The sequence below is a fragment of the Canis aureus genome, chromosome 28 (genome assembly GCF_053574225.1).
Source record: "Canis aureus isolate CA01 chromosome 28, VMU_Caureus_v.1.0, whole genome shotgun sequence".
Taxonomy (NCBI): Eukaryota; Metazoa; Chordata; class Mammalia; order Carnivora; family Canidae; genus Canis; species Canis aureus.
This window is the reverse complement of record NC_135638.1, coordinates 9,226,931-9,251,252: the sequence shown is the minus strand read 5'-3', so window position 1 is coordinate 9,251,252 and position 24,322 is coordinate 9,226,931. Positions and strand designations below refer to the sequence as shown.

The following is a 24,322-nucleotide window of genomic DNA, read 5'->3' as shown; positions in this document are numbered from 1 at the left end:
GAGCAAATCAGAATTAATATATTACTAACATTCAGACACAATTCTTTAGAAGAAATGATTTTTTAAAAACTGCTTTGCTACTAAAAGCATTTGAACAAGTCTCTCTATAAGTAGGCTCTCTAATACATTGTCTATTTTTTTTCTAATTTTATAGAAATAGAATTGCAATGGTTTTTTCCTGGTATATCTGGTAACATAAGCTTATGTCCTTTACTCTCCTAGTTTGTGCGATTACTATTAAAAAGGATGAACTTAGGATGGACTAGTGTCAGTTTTGCAGGCTGGCCATTTCTTCAAAGCAAGAGTGACATGACACTTCATAAAAGACAGTATTTGCAACAAAACAAAAACTGGTCTGGTTTAAAAAGATTTCTCATTTAAATGCTTTCTGAAGAGAGAGTAAATCTTAGAAAAAAAATCAAAGATTTTTTTTTGCAGTGTGACAGTATTAGCTAGACTTATTATAATCATTTTAGAACATATGCAAATACTGAATTCTTATGTTGTACACCCTAAACTAATGTCAAATATACCTCCAAAATTTTTTAAACATTTAAATAAATGTTTCTAATCAGCTGTATAATCTTGAATAAGACAGTTAACCCATCAAAGCCTCCTCTCAAAAAGGAAAGTTGAATTATATCAAATCAACAACCATTCCAGAACTGTAGCTCTCAATTCAGTAGCAGCCTAATTCTTACTCTGGTGATCTTTACTGAATAAAGACTAAAAACTGCTTGATAATGTCTAACACAAAAAGTAGCATTATCACAGTAAGTAAAATTTTTGTTTTAAAAATTGCTATCGTGCATAAAGCATTCACACAATTTTAACTATACTAGTATGTGAAACAGAAAAATGTTACCTTGCTCTGCCCTGTGAAAGTAGCCTAAGGCCTGTTAAAAACATAAAGAGCCCAAACATAATGAAATGAGTTAGAACAGAATCAATACTAAAAAAACATTTTCTCAAAAGTCAGGAAGTAAATTAAAACATCTTAAAGATCAATTTATTAAGAGTGAAAGTTAACATAGCAAAATTGAATATTATGAAATCATCAGAGCACAGATTACAGTATATGCATCACTTCTAGTAATAACTTGATTGCTGTTTAGAACTTGTACGAAACCAGCATCAAGTGCAGAGAGGAAAGAACATTATATGCAACTCAGTTACTCTGTTCTTTCTCTTTTGAAGTCATAATAGTTATAACCCATAAAAACTTGATAAAATCAAAAGCTACATTTAATATATAGGTTGTACCAATAAATTTTTTTAAAGTCCTTTGTTATTGAATTCCAACATTAAATGTTATTGTGAACCTGAAACTATTAGCTTTTTGTACTATTTAAACCATTTTAATACTGTATCAATTTCCTAGAAACATAACTAATTTATTATAGGAGAGTTGACTAGATTTTTCTTAGGATACATTCTTTTTAATAATAATATATATTTCCCAACTGTGTTCTAATAATGCAACTAAATATTTTTATATCAAATTCTATACCGTAGACTCCCAGCAGAAAAAATAGCTCCTTGTCATGATACAGGTACTAGGAAAGTTTTTGTTTTTTTTTTTTTAAGATTTTATTTATGTATTCATGAGAGCCACAGAGAGAGAGAGAGAGAGGCAGAGACACAGGCAGAGGGAGAAGCAGGCTCCGTTCTGGGAGCTCGACATGGAACTCAATCCCAGGACCCCGGGATCACATACTAAGCCAAAGGCAGACACTCAACTGCTGAGCCACCCAGGCATCCCATAGGAAAGCTTTTTCAATGGCATTATTTCCTTACTCTAAAAATTTTAGCAATTCAATAAGTTAACGCAAAGTGTCTGACCAGAAATCCCTTTCAAATTTTATTTTCAACAAGAAAAGCAAAAGGCCTTGAAAATATGAGGGGCACCTGGGAGGCTCAGTTGGTTAGGCATCTGCCTTCGGCTCAGGTCATGATCCTAGAGTCCTGGGATCAAGTCCTGCATCAGGCTCCCTGCTTGGTGAGGAGCCTGCCACTCTCCCTGGTTCTGCTCGTTCTTGAACTCTCTAATAAAATTTTTTTAAAAAGGGAAAAAAAAAATATGAGAGTTATGAGTCCTTCAACCCCACTTTCTTAAAAAGTTGTACTTATTCTTCCTTTAGCTATACAAATACATGATTTTCCAGTTAGTGTGTAGAACATGTACCTAAGACAAGCTGAGGAATATTTGAATTTCTTATCCTATTTTATGACTTTTATATGGTACAGATTTCAAACAGAAAACAATGGTAGATTTTAGCCATGGGGTATTTTATAGCTGACAATATACCAAATCATCAGCCACTAACCTAAATTTAAAAAAAAAAAAAAAAAACACTCACCAGTCATAGGTAATAAGTATTAAGCCTTTGTGATAATAAGACAGTTGCACTGGATGGTTAGAAATGTGCTCAAATGCCTCACTGATCAGAGCTCCAGATCCTGACACTGTAGAATGCACTGCAGTTAAAAAATCAGTACTAACTTAACAAAGGACAGCACACTACCTCCTCATAGGTGGAACTAGGAGGAGTTGCAAACAGCATTTTAGCAATTCTTCTTTGATACCAAGGCATTTCAGCAAATGTATAACACCTAGAGAGAAATAACATACACATCTCAATTGTACTTTTTCTCTTTCAGAAAACCATTTTAACTGATATAAAATTATCTTCTCCTGTTGTACGTTTAAACAATTTGCACTCTGCATAATAGCCAGTAGGTTAATATTCCCACTGAATGACTAGACACTGACTTGTATCAATCCATCAATTACAGTGTGTTCTGTGATTAAACATTAGTAAGCACCACTACTAGTAATGATAACACAGTATATATCATTCATCACTAAGTGCTTACTCTGCTTCAGGTGCTCAGTGATTATCTCTTACCCGCTCCTTACAATGACTACATGAGGTAAGATCATTACCCCTGTATTTTTATGTAAGAAAAACTAACTCAGAGAAGTTAAAAAAAATGACAAAACTAAACATGATGTATATATAAAAAAACAATGGCAAACAATTATTTAAGTCTGCCTACTTAGGAGTGAGGCAAATGATTAACATCCAAAGGTCTTGACAACTTTCTGCTAAAGGGAGGGAAAGAAGTGCTGGATCTCTGACAAGGGTCTGAACTCACTGAAGTAAACACTGATTCTTTATCTTTACTTCCTAGCATCTGACTTAGTGACTGTCTCCCATTATTATCAGTCCGCAGTAAGCATCTTGTTAGTTTAATACACTCCTTTCTCCCAAAGGATATGTAACTCCTTTTAAAGAGTCTGATATAAGGCCATTTACACACCTTTTACAAGACAAAATATTCAGGTCTGCAGACTATACCCGAGGAAAACAGTGGCAAACCTGTCTCAAGAAAGCTTCTTAAATCAATGTTATACACTAGACAAATGGAAAGATACTGAAAGTCAGATTATATTATTCCTCAGATGAATCAGGGTGTATTTGACAAACTTTGAAGATCGCAAAGACCCTCTTAGGGCATCAAACCATATTGCTATATAGTTAGATTAATCCAATTTCAGTTAGCCTGGTAAGTTAGAACATTCTTTCCCAACAAAGGGAATTTCAAGGTCCAGCAAAAAGTTTTACTGCCTTTTTTCATTTTAATATATATTTCTAAAAGATCTGAATAATTAATATGATCACAATCAAATTTAGTATTCTCTAACAATATATCACAGCTGCTAGCGAATATAAATGAAGTAAACACTCATGATACCAAATACTTCTTAAGTACATCTGGTTTTATATACTACAAAATAAGATAAAAAAAAACAAAAACAAAATAAGATCATACTACCACTGAAATACTTTTTTTTTTTTTTTTTGAAATACTTATTTAAGGAAATGTTCTTACCAAATACCCATAAGGTGAATTGAGGTAGCATCTTTTGGATTCAGTTCAATTGCTTTCTAATAAGAAATGAGAAAGTCAATCATAATTGTTTTCTAAACACAAATAAGTACTACGTTTGCTGAAAAAAGTCATGGTTAAAAAAAATTTTTTTTTGGCAGCTCTGCATTTCAGTTCTTATATAGTACCAACTTTTTTCCTCTTCATTCTTTAATGTGGTTAAATTCATTTCAGTACACTGATAATGACTTGTATTAGAGTTAAGTTCAGCAACTAAAGGATTTATCAGTATGAGAAAAAACATGAAATTTGTAAATGAACCTAATTTTGAAAACAATAATCTATTCTCAACGTTTCTTCTAGATTAGAGGAAAAATAAGGAGATGCTTTTTGGCAAGACCTATATAAATAATGGATTAAACTATTCTTTCCTAAAAGAAGGACAAAGTACATAATAATTTTACAGTCGCTTCCTATATGTACATTTGTTCAACTTCACCATCTGTACTTAACAAAGGAAAAATAAATATTACTCATTCACAGCATTTATTAGTAAAATAACTATGCATAATGTAAAATACATTGATAATGTCTCCCTAATTTCTATTTACTATATGAAAGTCCTATGTGTAAATGTAAAGCATAAACTACAGAACTTTAAAGCAACTACTTCTCCTTTTTCCATTATTTGTTGAAAGCCACTCAGAAAAATCTGATTAATGTTAAAAATTAAAGACCCTTTTAAAAAGATAGAGACCTCCCATCTTAGGTTTTCCTGTAAATCTACATTTTCACTTTCAGTCAGTAATGTGTGAGATACACATTTTAAAATATTTGTATTAATTACCAGTGTGGCCCTAAAAACCAGACTACCAGTGTTCCAATCACAGCTCCAGTGACTTCTAACTTTTTCACTGTGGCAAGTTCTCTCTTCTTGCCCTTCCGGAGTTTGCTGTTTTATAAAATTGATAGAGTACTATTACCTACATTATAGAATAGTGGTGAAAATTAAATGAGCAAGTAATAGGAGGTACTTAACACAGTAATATCTTCTATAATCGACATCATTAATTTTACTTTTCAAAAGTACCAATTTATTATTGACATTGATTAATGTTAGCAATAATAGAGGCAATAGCTAGAATAAGGCAGAAATCTTGCTTCATTAGTATGGGTAAGAGCACTGACTCTATTTTAGTTTTCCATCAAATAACAGTGATATGATTTATAGCAAAAAATGTTTTAAAGTATACATAACTTAGACACTAAGCAACCTTTCTTAAATGGAGTTCCACTAGAAAATTAAGCCCTATAAAAAATTATATGAATAACTATTTTCTCCAATCTACCAAGAATGGTATAGAGCTAGTACCATTCCAGATGCAAGGGAGAGAATTAGAATTCGTAACATCAAGGATGCCTTAGGGAATTTAATTTTCTTATGGGATGGGTTGAAAGGGACTACTCTCAAGCAAACCCTTTCTTTTATAGTTCTTCCTGCCATTAGTTTGTTCTCAAAAACAATCCAAAGATAGAGGTGCCTGGCTGGTTCACAGTTGGTGGACTGTGCTCGAGCCCCTCACTGAGTGAAGAGATTACTTAAAATGTTGACAACAATCCAAGGACAGTAATTCCTATGGGTTTAGACATAATAATCAAATTAGGAATAATATTATAAATGATCTTCTTAGTATGTAAATACTAACCATTATCATTTTAAAAAATATAATCAACACATACACATTTGAAATCTGCAAAACACTAATTTTAAAAAAATAATCTATAGCCTGTTTCCATTAATATAGCCTCTGTAATTCTTCATTATTTATATTGGAAGATATTTGTCATATATTTCTACATACTATGGCACAGAATAATTTAGGCAATTTATTTAATGCCCACTGAGCAAATTATGACATTTCACAGAATCTAAGACCATGAAAGTTACTACACATCATTATTATATGTATCACTAAAAAGAAAAAAAGTACTGCCTATTATAAGATATTACTGATTATATTGCATTCTGATTTCAAAGGTCCTAAAATGTGAAAATTGTTGCGTATTAAATTGAAAAAAATATATGTATACACATAAACACACATACACGTGTCTGTATATATACTATTGATGCCTGAATTAAAGCTAGGTCTCCTGATGCCCAGCCCATTGTGTAAAATAGGAACTGAGACTATAACCACAAAATTCAGAAAGGCCATTAGCTTATCTAGCAGTTTCCCTATGAATGTTTCTATCATATTCTCTTCCTTTGTATTTTTGAGATGGTCTACAATATCAAAAGAGAAATAAATATGCTGAATTTTTAGTGGCCTTTTTTCAGGAGTTTTGTATGTATGGCACATCATGAAATAAACTCCTGGAGAATATCTGGCATTTAAGAAAAGCTTACTATAAGTAACTTTAGGGGAAAATATTAAAACACAAAATACACAGAGATAATAATTGTAAACAATACCATTACTACGGAGAGTGGTTTGTCACTTGTGTTAGATTTTATACCACACCACTGAGTATTCAGGACTTTGTATAGTTCCCGCTTATCTTGGCCACATGACTTGTTTATTTACCAAGTGTAATGCAAAATGGAGGCCTGGTAAAGTTTGCAGGCTGGAATTTTATCTTGGAATGCTTATTCTTGGAAGCCAGCTACCATGCTATAAAGAAGCCTGAGCCAGACTACTAAATAATGCAAAGAAAAGTAGAGAGAAACCGTCACATAAGAGGCCATCTTGTGCATTCCATCCATCCCAGCTAAAAAGAGAGGTGAATGAGGCTGTCTAAATGACCTCAGCTACACCAGACAGATCAGAGCACCACTACTTAGTTAACCCACAAAATTTTGAAAAATAAGCTGCCACTGCTTTAGACTTCTAAATTTTTAGGTGGTTTGCTATACAGCAATAGATAAGTGAAACAAAAATCTGTTAAACTAATGACTTTTAAAATTCATCAGTACCTCAAAATGCTCCTTGATAACGTAGGCATTTGCAATTTTAGCCTTGATGCCTTCATAATCTCCAACATCACTAATACAGATTGCATACCACTAAAAACAAGAAAAAAACACATAAGAATAAAACTCTACTAATATTCCACTCAATACAAGGTAAAAAATGAATATTCCTCAGTAGTCATTCTCATTCAACAAAAACTTAGTCTAAAAACTGTATTAAATATACTGTCATATACAAAGAAAAGTAACATGGCCCTAAGGAACTCAAGGACAGGACATGTTTATAGAAAACTATAATACAAGGTAAAGAACAGAATCTCTAAGTCATCAATACAATGGGGAGATAATGATACATGTTTATGACCTAAGTATAAATTTAGAAAAATTTGCAATTGAGTATCATTTTATTTCCTCATCCTCTTTTCTGCAAGCTGCCTCATCTTTCCATCTGCACTGTTGAATAATAAGAGCCACATTTGTTAACTGTGACTTTGTCCCTATAGCTACAGTTGGGAAAACACACCTAAAACTGAGACAATCTTTCTTTCATCCCTAAAGCACTAAATCCAAAATATCCAAACTTCATAAACTCAAGTGCTATAGAAAGTTACAAGACAGAATGAGGAAAAAAAAATCTGTAGAGAGAAAGATTTGCAGGTAACAGCAAAGAAGAAAAATAATGAAGCCTCAGAAATAAGGCCCAGTTTTTCCTGTACCCAAAGCACCCTCCCTTTAGGTTCTGCGAAAGACAGGAAGTTCCTTTTAAAAAAACACCTTCCTTGTTTTTGTTAATCTGTGTAGGGTTTTAATAACTATAACCAGAAAGATTTTAACGAAAACAAACTTCTGTTTAAATTTATTCTCCATCAAAATCTTGAGTTTATTGAAATTTCAAAAGTATAACTTAAAGCAGACATACATGTGTATCCACGTACACACCTCTATAGGTGATGCTCCACTTACTCTCCACTAGGAGTTACCCAGCTGCCAAATCCAGATGACTAGAGGGGTCACAGGGTTTCAGATTTGGTGTTCTGATTATCTCCCACATACTTCGGATAACATCACCTTTTTTCTTACATATCTCACTATATGCAAAGCAAACATAAGCTTATGCATAAATCCTAAACATTCTTCCCTGATTAGATTGGCAGTATTCTGAGATTTTTAACATATGTCAAAGATATATCAGAGTAACAGCACAAAGAGCAGTTATTAACAACACATAAAGTGTGTATCACCTGATGTGGACTACAAAATTTAAAGCAACCACTGAAACAACATAATACAGTTATAGCCATTTAGTCAATCACCTAAGTAAAATGTAATCCAAAAAATGACCAATACAAAAGGCAGCGGAAAAAGAAGAAAATGAGAACAGATGGAACAAATAGAAAATAGAAAGACAGGAAATTAAAAACCAAAAACATCATTAATCACATTAACTGCAAATGGTCCAAACACCCCAAGTGAAAGGCAGATTGCCAACTGGATTAAAATTAAGCAAGACTCAGAGTGACATAAGTGAAAAAGGCAAGTAAAGAACTCTGAATTCTCCTCCATAAAAGCAATGAATAAAAATGAGCAACAATTATCAGAATCAATGTTTTTTTTTGGGGAGTCTAAAATTAACCTAGAGCTTACCATGACCTGGGTAGGGATGCTTATTCAAAGCAACAGATTAATTCCTAGTGAGAAGAGTGAATTTTGTGCTGTTTTATCTTACTTCAGTCCTATCCCACATTCCTAATCTCAGAAGGAGCTGTGTAAATAGCCCTCCATTCCAAGTACCAGACGGAACAGAACAGATCTCATTCATGGAGAACTGTGTTTGTTCTAATCCATTAGGTGGCTCCCTGGAAGACTGGCCTTGTACACATTACACCTAACTTGAAAAGGCCCTAGTGATAAAGTTGCTTCAGGGGAAGCGGGGGAGGCAGAGGACATTTGCTGAATAATCTACAGACTAATAATATCTTAGATTCCTGCTGTCTCCAGCAAATAGACTAATGAAAAGCTTGAGAGAAAAGACTAGGGAAAGCTGTCCCTAAGGGCTCTGAAAAGCTTCAATAAAGAAAAGCTAAAAGAATATTTCATGACATGAAAATTATGTTCATTTCAAATTGCAGTGCCCAAAAATAAAGCTTTACTAGAACACAATCATGCTCATCACTTATGCATGGATTATGGCTGCTTTTGCTCAATAACGGTAGGGTTGAATTGTGATATGAGATCATACGTGATATTTAAAGAGATTCCCACTGACACTCCATACCCTGTGAATCACAATGATAGAGTTATAACCTGACAGCTTCTTGAGTGCCACACATACTGCCATACCATGACATTTTATTTTTTATTACCAATGCATATGTCAAAGGAAGACTTCAAATGTCATGCTTTGAAAGCAGAGTGAAATGTGAATTATTGTTACCAAATTAAATGGCAAAGCATTTGGGGGGGGGGCTCCAAAATATCCCTGAAAATCAAAAGACATATATGCTCAAAAATGCGTGCATGCTTAGAAAAGATCTGAGAATGCCCTAAACTTACCACCTGCTGACCTTAAGTCTCTTCACAAACAGGAAGTGAAAACTAAGGTACAGTTTACCCTGCCCAGCTAAGTGTTAAAGGTATGTCCCAACATAGACACAGAGCCCTTGACCAAGACTGGGAAAGATTTTGGTTCCAGGCATTTTATAAAATGTCTGTCCAATCATTACCTGACCACTAAGCTAATAGAACAGAAACTTCAGTGGCTATACATGACAAAGAATACAGATTTTACAGAATTTATTCAGAAAAGTCACTAAAGAAAAAGAATAGAGGGGGCCTGGCTGACTTAGTCAGTAGAGCATGTGACTCTTGATTTCGGGGTTGTGAGTTTGAGCCCCACAATGGGTACGATGATTACTTAACAATAAAATCTTAAAAAGAAAAAACAAATACTAGCCACAGCAACAACAAATCCTGAGAAAGGAGGGAGTCTGATTTCCACATTTACCATATTATAATAGTCAACATGTCTAGTTTTCTGGCAAAAAATTACAAAGTATGCAAAAAAATAAGAAAGTATATAACACACAGGAGGAAAAAAATCAATCAAAATTATGCATGAAGAAGCCCAGATGCTGGACATCCTAGATTTTCTATTATGTTCAACTAAAAAATACATCTAAAGAGCTAAAGAATACTATGAGAACAATATTATATCAAATTGAGAATTATCAATAGACATAAATAAAAAAACGGAACCAAAGAGGTTTTTAGAGTTGAAAAGTATGATAAATGAAATTAAAAAATTCACACTGAATTGAGGACTCCATGGTGGTTGTAAACAGGCAGAAGAATTAGATTAACTTGAAGATAATAGTCAATTAATATTACACAGTATGAGGAACAGAAAGTACAAAGAATGAAGAAAAATGAACACACCTCAGAACCTACCAAAATACACATAAGAGGAGTCTCTTAGGAGAGGAGAGGAGATAAAGAGGTAGAATGAATATTTGGAAACATAAATGCCAAGGGCTTCTCTACTTTGATGAAAACAAACGACTGCAAGTAAGATAAATTCAAAGAGATTCAAACTAGAAATAGCATAATCAAACTCAAAGATAAAAACAAAGGGATAACCTTGAAAGCAGCAGGAAAGAAGTGACTTGTCATATACAAAGGGTCCTCAATAAGATTAACAGCCAAATCAGTACCATGGACATCTGTCTTAGTGGGCTTCTGCTGCTAGAACAAAATACTAAGGTAGGTAGCTAAAACAATAGAAATGTATTACTCGCAATTTCTGGAGGCTGGGAAGTCCAAGATCAAAATGCTAGCTGATTTGGTCACAATAAGGGGATGGGAACAGAGATACATAAGAGCAAAGTTGGTATACTATTGAAATTAAGTTGACATCCAATTTTGAACTTGGTTGTTACAAATTATGTTATTAGATTTCCTCAGGATAACCACAAGAGTATAACTCAAATTATATAGTACAAAAAATAACAAGGGAATTAAAATGGTACAACAAAATAAACCCAGGGATGCCTGGGTGGCTCAGTGGTTGAGTCTTTGGCTCCGGTTGGGATTCCAGGCTCCTGGGTTCAAGTCCCACATCACATTCCTCATGGGGAGCCTGCTTCTTCTCCCTCTGCCTATGTCTCTGCCTCTGTGTCTCTCATGAATAAATAAAATCTTTAAAAATAAAATACTAAAGGACACTAATGGAGGACTTGAGAAACAAAAGATTGAAAACAAATAGCAGAATTACAAAAGAATTTATTTTTGTCAATTACATGTGAATAGGTTAAACTCTCCAATTAAGGGGCAAAGATTAGCAGAATGTATTAAAATGCATGATTCAAGTATATATTGTCTACAATAAAATTTAGATTCAGAGGTATACAGATTTAAAGTAAAAAGGGGGAATTTTATCATGCATAAATCATATCATGAGTATGGTTTCATACTCACAAGAGAGCTGAAGTGGTATTAGGTATTAATTAGAATTAGGTAATCAGACACAAAATACACTTTAAGGCCAAAATTATTACATGAGAGACAAAGAAACACATTATTAACATATAACAATTAAAAACAGATATACACCTAACAACAGAGCCCCAGAATAAATAAAGCAAAAACTAACAGACTTGAAGGTAGAAAAAGACAATTCAACTACATAGCTGGAAATTTCAAATAGACAATATATTAAGATGTAAAAAAAGTCTCAAATTTTATAAGACAGAAACCAGAGTACATTCTGACCACCGTGAAATGAAAATATTTTATTAAAGAAGGAAATTTGGATAATTCACAATTATGTGGAAATTAAAACGACACATTCCTAGGGTAGCTTAGTTGATTAAGCATCTGACTCTTGGTTTCAGCTCAGGTCACAATCTCAAAGTTGTGAGATTCAGCCCCAAGGCAGCCTTCATGCTTAGCAGAGAGTCTGCTTGAGATCTCTCTCTCCCTCTTCCCCTTCCCTATCTTTGCTCTCTCTCAAATAAATATTTTTTTTAAAAAACCATATTCCTAAATAACTAATGAGTCAAATTTTTAAAAATCACCAAAAAATTTAAAAATTCATTGAGAAGAACAAAAATAGCACAACCTAACAGAATTTGTGGGATTCAGCAAAGTTGTATTCAGAAGGAAACTTATGACTATAAATGGCTACCTTAAAGAAAGATCAAATCAATAACCTGGCCTTAAGAAACTAGAAAAAGAGCAAACTAAGCCAAGTAAGTAGAAACAAGGAATAATAAAGATTAGAGTGGAAATAATTTTTTTAAAAGATTTTATTTATTTATTCTTAAGACACACACACACACACACAGAGGCAGAGACATAGGCAGAGGGAGAAGCAGGCTTCATGCAGGGAGCCCAAAGTGGGACTCGATCCTGGGACTCTGGGATCATGCCCTAGGCCGAAGGCAGACGCCAAACTGCTGAGCCACTCAGGCACTCCCAGAATTAAATAAAATATAGGTAAAATGGAGAAGAGTAGCAAAACCAAGTTAATTCTCTGAAAGGATCAACATTTATAAACCATTACCTAGACATAAAAAGAAAAATTACTAAAATCATGAATCAAAGAGGACATACATTACTACTAACCTCAGTAATAAACCTAGGAATAAAAGATTATAAGGGAATAGCAAAATAACTGTATGGCAATAGATTAAGTGACCTAGCAAATGTGAAAAAATTCCTAGAAACAACAAACTGACTTAAGAATAAACAAAAAAAAATCTGAATAAATGAATAATAAGTAATACTACAGAGTTAGTAATCAAAAGAACTTTCAACAAAGTGAATACCAGGACCAGATGGCTTCATTGGCAAATTCTACCAAATGTTAGAATTAACACCACACTTCTCTTAACTCTCCCCCAAAAATAGAAAAACAGTGAACATTTCTTAAGTGTTCTGACACCAGTGTTACTCTGATATCAAAACCATCACAAAACATCACAATAAAAGAAACCTAATATAGTTGCAGAAATTCTCAATAAAATACTAAACCAAATTCAGCAAATATTAAACATAGACAAAACTCAACATTCATTCATGATAAAAACTCCAAAAAGTTGAATTAGAGATAGAAGGAACATATCTCAACATAATGAAGACCATATGTGATAAATCTGTAGGTAACATCCATCATACTCAATGATGAAAAGTTGAAAACCTCCTTTAAGAACAAGACAAGGGTACTCACTCTTACCACTCCTATTCAACCTAGTACTTGAAGTCCTATCGAGAGCAATCAGGCAAGAAAAAAAAATGTCTATTTGCACATGACATGATTTTATATACAGAATGTCCTAAAGACTCAACTAAAAAGCCATTTGATTAGATGGATTTAGTGAAGCTGTAGGATATAAAATTAACATGCAAAAATCAGTAGCAATTCTATAACCTAACAAATTTTCTGAAAAAGAAACATCCAGTTTTTAAAAAGATCAAAAATAATCAAGTACGAGTAAGTTATTTAAGAAGGTGAAAATTTCTCTCCCGAAAAATGCAAGACAATGATGAAAGAAATCAAATATAAATAAGTGGAAAGGTAGCCTACATTCATGGATGGGAAGAATTAATATTGCTACAATAGCAATACTACCAAAAGCCAGCTACAGATTCAAAGCAACCCCTATGAAGATACCAATGGCATTTTTCACAGAAGTAGAAAAAAACACACCTAAAATTTATAGGGAACCACAAAAGATGCAGAATAGTCAACAAAATCCTGAGAAAGAAGAACAAGCTATTCTATAAAGCTATAGTCATTAAAACAGCATGATAGTGACATAGAAACAAATAGACTAGTGGAACAGAACCGAAAACCCAGAAGTAAACCCAAGAATATACAGACAACTAATATCTGACAAGGGAACTAAGAATATTCAACTAAGAAAGGACAAACTACAAAAATGGCACTGGGATTATTGGGTATTCACATGTAAAGGAATAAAACTGGACACATCTTATAGTTCTTGGTAACAATTTTTTGGATAGGACATCTAAAGCACAGGCAACAAAATAAAAAATAAACAAGTGGAACTACATCAAACTAAAAAGCTTCAGCACAGAAAAGAAACCATCAACAAAATGAAAAGGTCTACCAAATGGGAGAAAGTATTTGCAAACACTATATCTAATAAAGGATTAATATCTGAATTATAATTCAAACAATTACATAGAATAGCAAAAAAACAAACAAAATAACACAACTAAAAAATGGGCAGAGGACCTAAATAGACATTTCTCCAAAGAAGATATATGAAAGGAAAAGTACAGAGCATTAATGAAAGGCCTACAAAAGATGCTCAACATCACTGGTCATTAAGGAAATGCAAATTAAAACAGCAACGAGGTATCGCCTCACACCTGTTAGAATGAATGCCCATCATCAAAGAGAGATGAATGGATGTGGAAAAAAGGAAACCCTTATGCACTGTTGGGATTCTAAATTGGTACAGCCAATCCTCAAAAAATTAAAAATAGAGTTACCATATGATCCAGCAGTTACACTTGGGAATTTATAAAAAAAGAAAAAAAAGAAAACACCTACTTGAAAAGATACCTGCACCTCCATGTTCAAAGCAGCATTTGCAAGAGCCATAAATGGAAACAACCTAAGTACAGATCAACAGATGATAAAGCAGTTGTGGTGTGCATACACACAACAAAATTTATTATTCAACCATAGAAAAACAAGGAAATCCTGCCATTTACAACAACATGGAGGGACTCTAAAGGCATTATGCTAAGTGAAATAAAAATACTGTATGATCTCACTCACACGTAGAATCTTAAAATAAACAAAAAAATAAAAACAATCATAAGACTTGTGGTTACCAGAGGCAGAGAGTGGGAAAAGGGGGAATTAAAGGAAGGTGGTCAAGAGGTACAAACTTCCAGTTATAAGATAAATAAATACAGTTGAACAACACAAATTTAAACTGTACAGATCCATTTATACATGGATTTTTGAAAATATACTGTAAATCTTTCTCTTCCTTACCATTTTTTAGTAATATTCTCTTTTCTGTTATTTACTTTAAGAATACAGTACATAAGCCATATAACATACAAAATATGTATAGGTTATTTGTTATCATTAAAGGTTCCAGTCACCAGGTATTTAGTAGCTATGTTTTTGGGAAGTCAAAGTTGTATGTGGATTTCAAACTGCATGTTGTTCAAGGGTGAACTGTGCTATGGATGTAATGTACAACATGAAGACTATAGCTAACACTGATATATGTTACATAAGAAAGTTCGTAAGAGTGTAAACCCTAAGGGTTCTCATCATGAGGAAAAAAATTTTTTTTTTCTCTTTCCTTTTTTATCGCATCTATATTACAAGACCTTTACCTATTGTGGTAATCATTTCACAATAGTATGCAAAGCAAACCACTGTGCTGTATGCTTAAACTTACACAGCAATGTACGTCAATTCTTTCTCAATAAAACCAGAGAAAAAGAAAAAGGAGAACTAAAGAGTAGTTTCTCTTATGATGCAAAATTCCTCAACAGAATAATGGCAAGCTGAATTCAGCAGTATATGAATAGGATTAGACAGCATGACCAAGTGGGACTTATCCCAAAATATAAGGTTGGTTAACCATATGAAAATCAACTGATATAAGATACCACATTAATACAATGATGGATGGGGGAAAACCAACATGACCATCTCAACAGACACAGGAAAAAAGCATCTTACAAAACCCAATACCCTTTCATGATAAAAACAACAAACTAGGAATACAAGAAAACTTTCTCAATCTGGTAATTTATAGAAAACCCATATAGTAACCACAGTAAATGGTGAAAGCCTAATAGCTCCCCTCCTATAAACAGGAACAAGACAAAAATATTCACTCTTGCCACTTCTACTCAACATTGTACTGAAGTTTTAAGAAATTGAGCAAGATGAAGAAATAATAGGTGTCCAGATTGGAAAAGAAAAGAAAAACTATCAATAGATGGTTTATTTATAAATGACATGATCATATATAGGGAAAAAAACTAATCTACAGAACTAGAACCAATAAATGAATTCAGCAAAGCTACAGGATATAAAATCAATATACAAATATCAGTTGCACTCCTATACACTTGCAATGAACAATATGAAAATAAGATTCCAATAGCATCAAAAAGAATAAAATACTTAAAGAATAAATTTAGCCAAAGAAGCACAAGACTTGAACACTGCAAATTATAAAGCACTGCTGAAAGAAGAAAAAGATCTAAATAAATGGACACATAACATGTATCTATGGGCTGGAAGATACAATGCTGTTAAGATGGCAATACTCCCCAAAACTAACCTACAGATTCAATGTAATCCTTATCAAAAACCCAACTGGCTTCTTTGCAGAAATTTATAAGCTGATCCTAAAATACATATGGAAATTAAAGGACCTCAGAATAGTCAAAACAATCTTGAAAGAACAGCTGGAAGACTCAGTTCCTTATTTCAAAACTTACCACAAAGCTATAATAATCAAGACATTGGGATACTATTACAAAGATCAACAGGTCCTACACACAGACCAATGAAATAGAATTGAGAATTCAAAAATAAACTCATACATTTATGTTCAACTGATTTTTGTAACAAATAGTGCTAGGACAACTGGATATTTACATGCAAAAGAATGACCTTGAACTCCTACCTCACGATGTATAAAAGCTAACTCTTAAAGATAAAAGACCTAAATATAACAGCTAAAAAATATAAAACTCTTAGAAACAAACATAGGTGAAAAATCTGTGGTGTTTTTTAGATATGACACCAAAAGCACAAGCAATCAAAGAAACTAAACTGGTAGTAGGTAAAGGGTTTGTTTTTGAGGTAACAGAGATATTCTGGAATTAGTGCTGATGGTTGCACAACACAGGGAAAAATGCTAAAACCACTGAAGTGTACATGTACTAATGATGAATTTTACCTAGTGTGAAATATATAAGTAAAAATAAAAGCAAAACTTGATCACTTGTTTACAACTACGTGTTAAATACAGAGATAAAAGGACAGAAAAGGATATAACATGCTAGCATTCATCAAAAGAAAAAGTAGACTATAAAACCAAGAGTATTTCAAAGATAAACGGGATCCCTTTAAAATGATAAAGAGGTCAGTGTATCAAGAAAATATAGTAATCCAAAATGCTTATATTCTAATATAAACTTTAAAATACATGCTGTAAAATTAATAAAATTGCAAAGAGACAAAGCTACAATTACACTTGGACATTTCAACGTGCCTCTCCCAATAACTTACAGAACTTGCAGATAGAAAATCTGCTTTTTGTAAGGATACAAAAGACTTGAACAACACTATCAACCAACTTGATTTGAATGACATTTATATAAGACTCCCAATAATAGCTAAATGAACATTCTTTTCATGTATAGCAAAGATGGGCTATAAAAGAAAACAAAGGAATCCATATTTATTAATAAAAATCAGTATTAGTGGGGTGTTGACAGAGACTGGCCCCTCTTAAAGTAGCATTTGAAAAAGGGTGGAGATGAAATTTGATTGTCACAATGATTTAGCAGCTCTAGTGAGGACAGTCCAACATCATAAAGTGATGTCCTAATCCAAAATACCAGTAATGTCCCCAGGTGTCTCCCCAGTGTCCACTAAAACATTAAACCAGTTAGGAAATTTAGAAACTAGCAGAGTTACATGTGAAAGTTATACTAGGTCTCAGCTGTACAGCTGCTCTATCCTCACCTCTACCTAAAACAGAAATATAATATGAGGAAAATGAGTAACATTTGTTAAGTGCTTATAATACCAGGAAGAAAGACATAGGTAATTCATGAAACTACTAACACTTTTGCTTTAAAAATAAGCGTTCACAAAAATAATTTATCAGCACATTAATAAAGTTAGAATAAATGCTCAAGAATACAAAGAAAAAAAACATCTTTTTGAAAAAATGTTATAGATCTCTTCCCTAGTTCTTTAAAATAGACAAATTTTCTTCTTTCCTGTGTAAACAGGAAAAATAGGTAAAGTACAGACCAATGTACCCCCCAGATGGTAAGTTTCATTACTTTTAAGCACCTCACCTTATGAGCTGCAAAACTGGATTCATTTTTTTCTAGTGCTCTTTTTGCATACTCTAGAGCTTCATAGACCAAGAGTTTTTTCTCCTCTTCTGAGGTTCCACTAAGCTGAGCTATATCACGTGATGCACGTGCCAATCGCCACAGTAACTCTGCATCTTCACTAATTTGAAATAAATATAAAATAACCATTTTAGCTCACATTTAAAATTTGTTAAAGGTCACATCACTAATGAATACATATGATAATCTTTCCGGTCAATGAAGATATAGCAGTATCAAAAGTATCAAAAGATTCATAATGTTATATTCTTTCACATACAAACTTTCTTTGCTAAAATTTCCTATAAGATATCCAATATTGTACATAAATATTCACTTTCCTATATTCTCCAAAATACTAGCTTCCTTAGAAAGTTAGCTTTGTATCTGAATTCTCTAAACACTTGCACTACAAAATTTAACATCTACTTGATGCTTGAGTGTACTGGCACTTCAGACAGCTCACTAACTGGTTCAGACCATACCACAAAATACATAATCTGTAGAGACCAGGTCATGCTTTAAAAAAAGAAAACTGCTATATCCCTAGCCTCAAATATAGTATCTGGCACACAATAGGTATATGATAAGTATGTATTAGTAAATAAATGATTGAATATAACAGAATCTCAAAATAAATCTCATGTTTGAATGTGTTATCCATGCCATGAAGTATGGAATATTTCAAGTAAGGGCACTGGACTCCTTGAAGAATATCCCTATGAATATACTTACATAAAACAAGAAATGGTTAATAAAATAGTAATCACAGTTAAGAGTTAGACATATTTTTAAAAGATTAAACTCTTTATCCTTTTTATTAAATGTTTGCCTTTAAGCCCATTACGTATTTTTATTTTATTTTATTTTATTTTATTTTATTTTATTTATTCATGATAGAGAGAGAGAGAGAGAGAGAAAGAGAGAGAGGCAGAGACACAGGAGGAGGGAGAAGCAGGCTCCATGCCGGGAGCCCGACGTGGGACTTGATCCCGGGACTCTAGGATCGTGCCCTGGGCCAAAGGCAGGTGCCAAACCGCTGAGCCACCCAGGAATCCATCCCCCCATTACGTATTTCTTAACAAAAAAACAGTATTCACATAAAATTTTGAAATTAAAGGTAGCAATAGTATATTTATAATTAAATAAAGATGGAGTAACTATCTTACAGTTTACTTTTCAAGTAATTACTGAAATGACCAGAAAATGTCAAACATGCTACCATAAGTAACTAAGCGAAAATGGAGAAGAAAAAGTGGATTCTATAGATATTTAGGAAGTAAAATTGATAGGTCGTAAAGAAAGAACTGGTCTTGGGAATCTAAGAAAGATAGCTGAAAATGACTCAATATTTTTAGTTTAGGAGATTAGATAGTTTTGTGATCTGAAAATGCCAATTTAGCCTTTATTAAACCTATTTTACAATCTCCTTCCAGCATCCTCCCAAAAACTGATATTGATACTATGTGCATATTGATACTATGAACTAAACATGTAATCTAATACTAAAAATAGAAAAAGGAGGTATTTTTAGTTTCTCTAAAAAACTGCTTCTAAAGTGACACACAGGGACACCTGGGTGGCTCAGCGGTTAAGCACCTGCCTTGGGCCCAGGGCGTGATCCTGGAGTCCCGGGATCGAGTCCCACGTCAGGCTCCCTCTATGGAGCCTGCTTCTCCTTCTGCCTGTGTCTCTGCCTCTGTCTCTCTCGTGAATAAATAAGTAAAACCTTTTTTTAAAAAAATATAGTGATACACAGATACTATTCAATGATGGCATACAAAAATCCTAATTCACTTACATCTTATGCCAATAAGAAAATTGACTTAAAAAATGAGAAGTATACAAATAGATAGAGGAAGTAACCATATATTCAATGACTACCTCATATGATCCAAAGCAAAATAACAAAATGGAATAAATAATTCAACATTCTACTAAAATGAGTATGGAGAATCACCTTTTCTAAATCAATGAGATACATGTAGCACTTGTGAATCATTTACTGCAAGAAACATCATACTACAGGGGCACCTGGGAGGCGGTCAGTTAAGGCCGCCTCCAGCTCAGCCCATAATCCCAGGGTCCTAGGATGGAGCCCCACATCGGGCCCTCTCACTGGGGAGTCTGCTTCTTCCCTTCCCTCTGCCTGCTGCTCCCCCTGCTTGTGTGCATGCACTCTCTCAAAATCTTTTAAAAAATTAAATTGGGGGCAGCCCCAGTGGCGCAGTGGTTTGGCGCTGCCTGCAGCCAGGGGTGTGATCCTGGAGACCCAGGATCGAGTCCCATGTCGGGCTCCCTGTATGGAGCCTGCTCCTCCCTCTGCCTGTCTCTCTCTCTCCTTCTCTCTTCTCTGTGTCTCTACAAATAAATAAATAAAATCTTTAAAAAAAATTAAATTGGAATCCAATTTAATTTTGGCTCAGCAGTTGAGTGTCTGCCTTCAGCTCAGGGTGTGATCCTGGGGTCCTGGGATCAAGTCTCACGTTGGGCTCCTTGCACGAAGCCTACATCTCCCTCTACCTATGTCTCTCCCTCTCTCTGTGTGACTCTGATGAATAAATAAAATCTTTTAAAAAAATTAAATTAAAAAAGTAAAATTTTTAAAAAGGAAAATTCATACTATAAACTGTAAGAAATATAATTTTGCAATAAAAACTTTAAAAAATTATAAAAATTTCAAGCACCAAGAATTATTTTAATTATTAAATAACAAAAATTCTGAGGAAACTGGAAACCCAGACCTATCATAGATTGCCTACCTTTCCTTATATTGGGTAAGCAATTGATAAAGTTTTTCTGTTTCTCCACTCTCATATAGGTAGTCTGCTTGTTCAAGAATTTCTTCAACTCCGAAAACTAAAAATGAAAAAAGACACAATAAAGTAGGGCTTCCAAAACCAGCAGCAACAATTCTAAGAAACATTTTCAGATTTAAGCAAAACAAATTAGATATAAAAATCATCTATAAAAGAAGATCAGAAATTCTGAAGTTTCTAGATGTAAGTGTAGTAGAGGTAAGTATGAAGCTATCACAGTAAGTGATTTACTGAAACCACAGAAAATAAAAAGATTAGAAAACATTGTGGAACTGACTAAATAGGATACATTTTTTTAAAATGAAGAAAGCAATTTCCTGTGAGGAATTTATAGTACCCTTAGTCTCCACACACACAAACTCTTTGTTGCTAAGTACTATCTATTACAGAAAATGAGAACATCCACTTCCAGCACTGAACATTATTCATTTGCATGGACCACACCACACTGTTTCACTAGATTCTCTTTATGACCTAACTTATAAAGACACTGTTATGGAAAAAGTCAAACTTGCCATCAAAACCTTAGATGAATTTAAATATACAGAGAATCTGAAACTTACCTCACTGCCACTCGGCTCCAATCAATTCTTTAACTAGTTTATACATTACTACAAAATATATAAACCTTATAGACAATGTGATGCTCTAAAAAAAATCTATTTCCTGGGGGAAAAAAAAAAAAAAACAGCAAGCTTGAATTTCAGGATATTCCAATTATTAATAAGGAACTTACATATTTGTCTTCTATAAGGGTACTATATTACTTAGTCTTACATACAAGCCAACAACATTTCAATACATTCAATCAAATTTATTATTTACCTTACTATGCTTTAATTGATAATAGCATATTTGAGCTTTTTTTTTTAATTTTTGAAAAATTAAAATCTAGACCAGAAAAAAATCTCTTGAATTTGACACAACTATGTAAAGTGAAGTATTTTTTACCAAGTTAACATCATAATGTAATTATAAAAATAGTGTAAGGGATCCCTGGGTGGTGCAGCGGTTTGGCGCCTGCCTTTGGCCCAGGGCGTGATCCTGGAGACCCGGGATCAAATCCCACGTCGGGTTCCTGGTGCATGGAGCCTGCTTCTCCCTCTGCCTATGTCTCTGTCTCTGCCTCTCTCTCTCTCTCTCTCTCTCTCTGTGACTATCATAAATAAATAAAAATTTAAAAAAAAATAGTTTAAGAAAAAAATGAATGACAATAGCAAATTCTTCCTTATTCCTACTTCATTCAATCTGGTTGGATGCCATAGTTCAATATACATATGGCTGTTTAATTTTCCTAAGTTTGCTTCCATTTTATCCTATATCTTTACCAGTGGCTGATTCTCCAAATTAAGGTATAAGAACCCAAAGATTTTTGTTTTAAGATTTTATTTTTTCAAGATGCCTGGGTGGCTCAGTGGTTGAGCATCTGCCTTCGGCTCAGAGCATGATCCCAGGGTTCCGGGATCAAGTCCCACATCGGGGCCTCCGCATGGAGCCTGCTTCTCCCTCTGCCTGTGTCTCTGCCTCTCTCTGTGTCTCTCATGAATGAATATTATCTTTAAAAAAAATTTTTTTTTTTTTTAAGTAATTTCTACACCCAACCTGGGGCTCAAACTTACAACTCTGAGATCAAGAGTTTCATGCTCTACACTAACTGAGCCGGCCAGGTGCCCCAACAACTCAAAGATCCTTAAGAAAAATTAGTGATCCTTAGCATTCTTAGTCGATATGTGTGGTAGGCAGAATAATGGCCATAAAAATGTCTACGACTTAGTCCCTAGAATCTGTACATCTGGCAAAAGGGAATTAAGTTTGTAACTAGAACTAAGGCTATTCATCAGCTAACCTTAAAATAGGAAATGACCTTGGATTAGCCAGGGGGCCCAATATAATCATAAGAGTCCTTAAAAGTAGAAGACAAAGTTAGAAGAATAAACTCAAAGAAGGTTTAACAATGAAAATAAAGGCAGAGTGAAATGATTCCTGGCTTGAAATATGGACAAAAGGGGTCTTCAGCCGAGGAAAGGGGTCTTCAGCTTAGGAATGTGGAAAACCTCTAGAAGCTGAAAACAAGGAAAGTGATTCTCCCCTAGAGTCTGGAACACAGCTCTACCAATGTGTTGATTTTAATCCAATGGGACCCATTTTGGACTTCTGAACTACAGAACTATAAAACAGCAAGTTTATGTTGTTTTAGGTTGCTAAATTTGTGGTAATCTGTGACAGCTCTGTGACAGAAAACTTCTACAGTATTAAATATACTGACCTGGCATATTTGAATGTATACATGCTATGTGTAAGTAACAAAGTTACATTTAATTCTATCCATGATTTTGCTCAGCCTTTTCTGAGAAGACTGGGATTACTGTCCTTAACATGATCTAGGAATGCTGTATCTCATCACCCATGTAATTAAAAGAAAACTGTAGAAATTAAGTGAATAATTTAATGTACTAGTGTGTGTACATTTTTGTGTGTACTAGTCTTTCTTAACTTCTTAAATCACTTATCTACTTTTTTATTACACAGTATAGGTCCATAAACCATCATATCCAGGCTCTAAATATGTATTTCTTTCTTGTTTCTTAGAGATAAATTTCTAAAATCATGCAGTGTGCAATTTACAAGAAAAAAGCGCACTTACTCTGATACTACAGACTCACATAGGCACTAGGTTGGAAACAGGTAGACCACTCATATCTGCAAATCAGCTGTGTGGGTTTTTACTTGTTTAATGCTCTGTACTTTTCCTGAAAATATTTAAAAATAAGCTATGTTACTAACATAAAGAGACCATATTGTATGAAATAGACTAAACTTTTAAAGTCAATTACTTCTCAACTTAATAATGAATATCCCAAGATGAATTGAGATATTAACTTAAATGTACAATAAAATCTAAATTTAGCCTAAAAGGAATATGTACAAAATCATAATCCTTGAAATTTTTAAAAATATCATTGATATGACATAAGCTAGTAAACTTTGGTTTTCTAGTTTTTCTTGCTAAGTATACTCTTGCCACGTGAGACCTATCTGGACAAAAAAAAAAATACTCTACCCTCAAAGCAAGCAAAATAGTTCTACTTCTGGGAAGTAGAAGTACTTTCTCCTTACAGAAATTATAAAGTAGAAAACGAGTATCTAGGGACCCGTGGGTGGCTCAGTGGTTGAGCATCTGCCTTTGGCCCAAGACATGGTCCTGGAGTTCCAGGATCGAGTCCTGCACTGGGTTGCTGCATGGAGCCTGCTTCTCCTCCCTCTGCCTATCTCTCTCTCTCGATCTCTCTCTCTCTCATGAATAAATAAAATCTTAAAAAAAAAAAAAAAAAGAAGAAGAAGAATCTAGATTTCCCAGATACTCTAGGATTTCTCTGGATGCTAGAAGGCTGAGTAGGAATATCATCAACATTTTAGGCAAATTTTTCATACCAACAATACTGTGTCCCAGCAGTACTGGAAGCAATGCCTCTAAAGATGCTCTGTAGTGGGC

At 33.8% G+C, this 24,322-nt stretch overlaps 1 protein-coding gene across 8 annotated transcripts in view; it reads right to left on the bottom strand.

Annotated features, from left to right (window-relative positions):
• Positions 1-24,322, bottom strand: part of RMDN1 (regulator of microtubule dynamics 1) — a 61,710-nt gene that overhangs the window by 4,408 nt on the left and 32,980 nt on the right. For 5 of the 8 annotated variants that reach the window (XM_077876375.1, XM_077876373.1, XM_077876369.1 and 2 more), the window contains exons 3-8: positions 20,773-20,869; positions 17,972-18,131; positions 6,872-6,961; positions 3,898-3,953; positions 2,526-2,613; positions 866-896 (exon numbers count right to left, since the gene is read on the bottom strand). In XM_077876375.1, coding sequence (XP_077732501.1) covers positions 866-896; positions 2,526-2,613; positions 3,898-3,953; positions 6,872-6,961; positions 17,972-18,131; positions 20,773-20,869 — 522 coding nt within the window. The remainder of the gene's footprint in view (positions 1-865; positions 897-2,525; positions 2,614-3,897; positions 3,954-6,871; positions 6,962-17,971; positions 18,132-20,772; positions 20,870-24,322) is intronic. The other 3 variants (XM_077876372.1, XM_077876370.1, XR_013366994.1) reach the window with 2 other exon arrangements.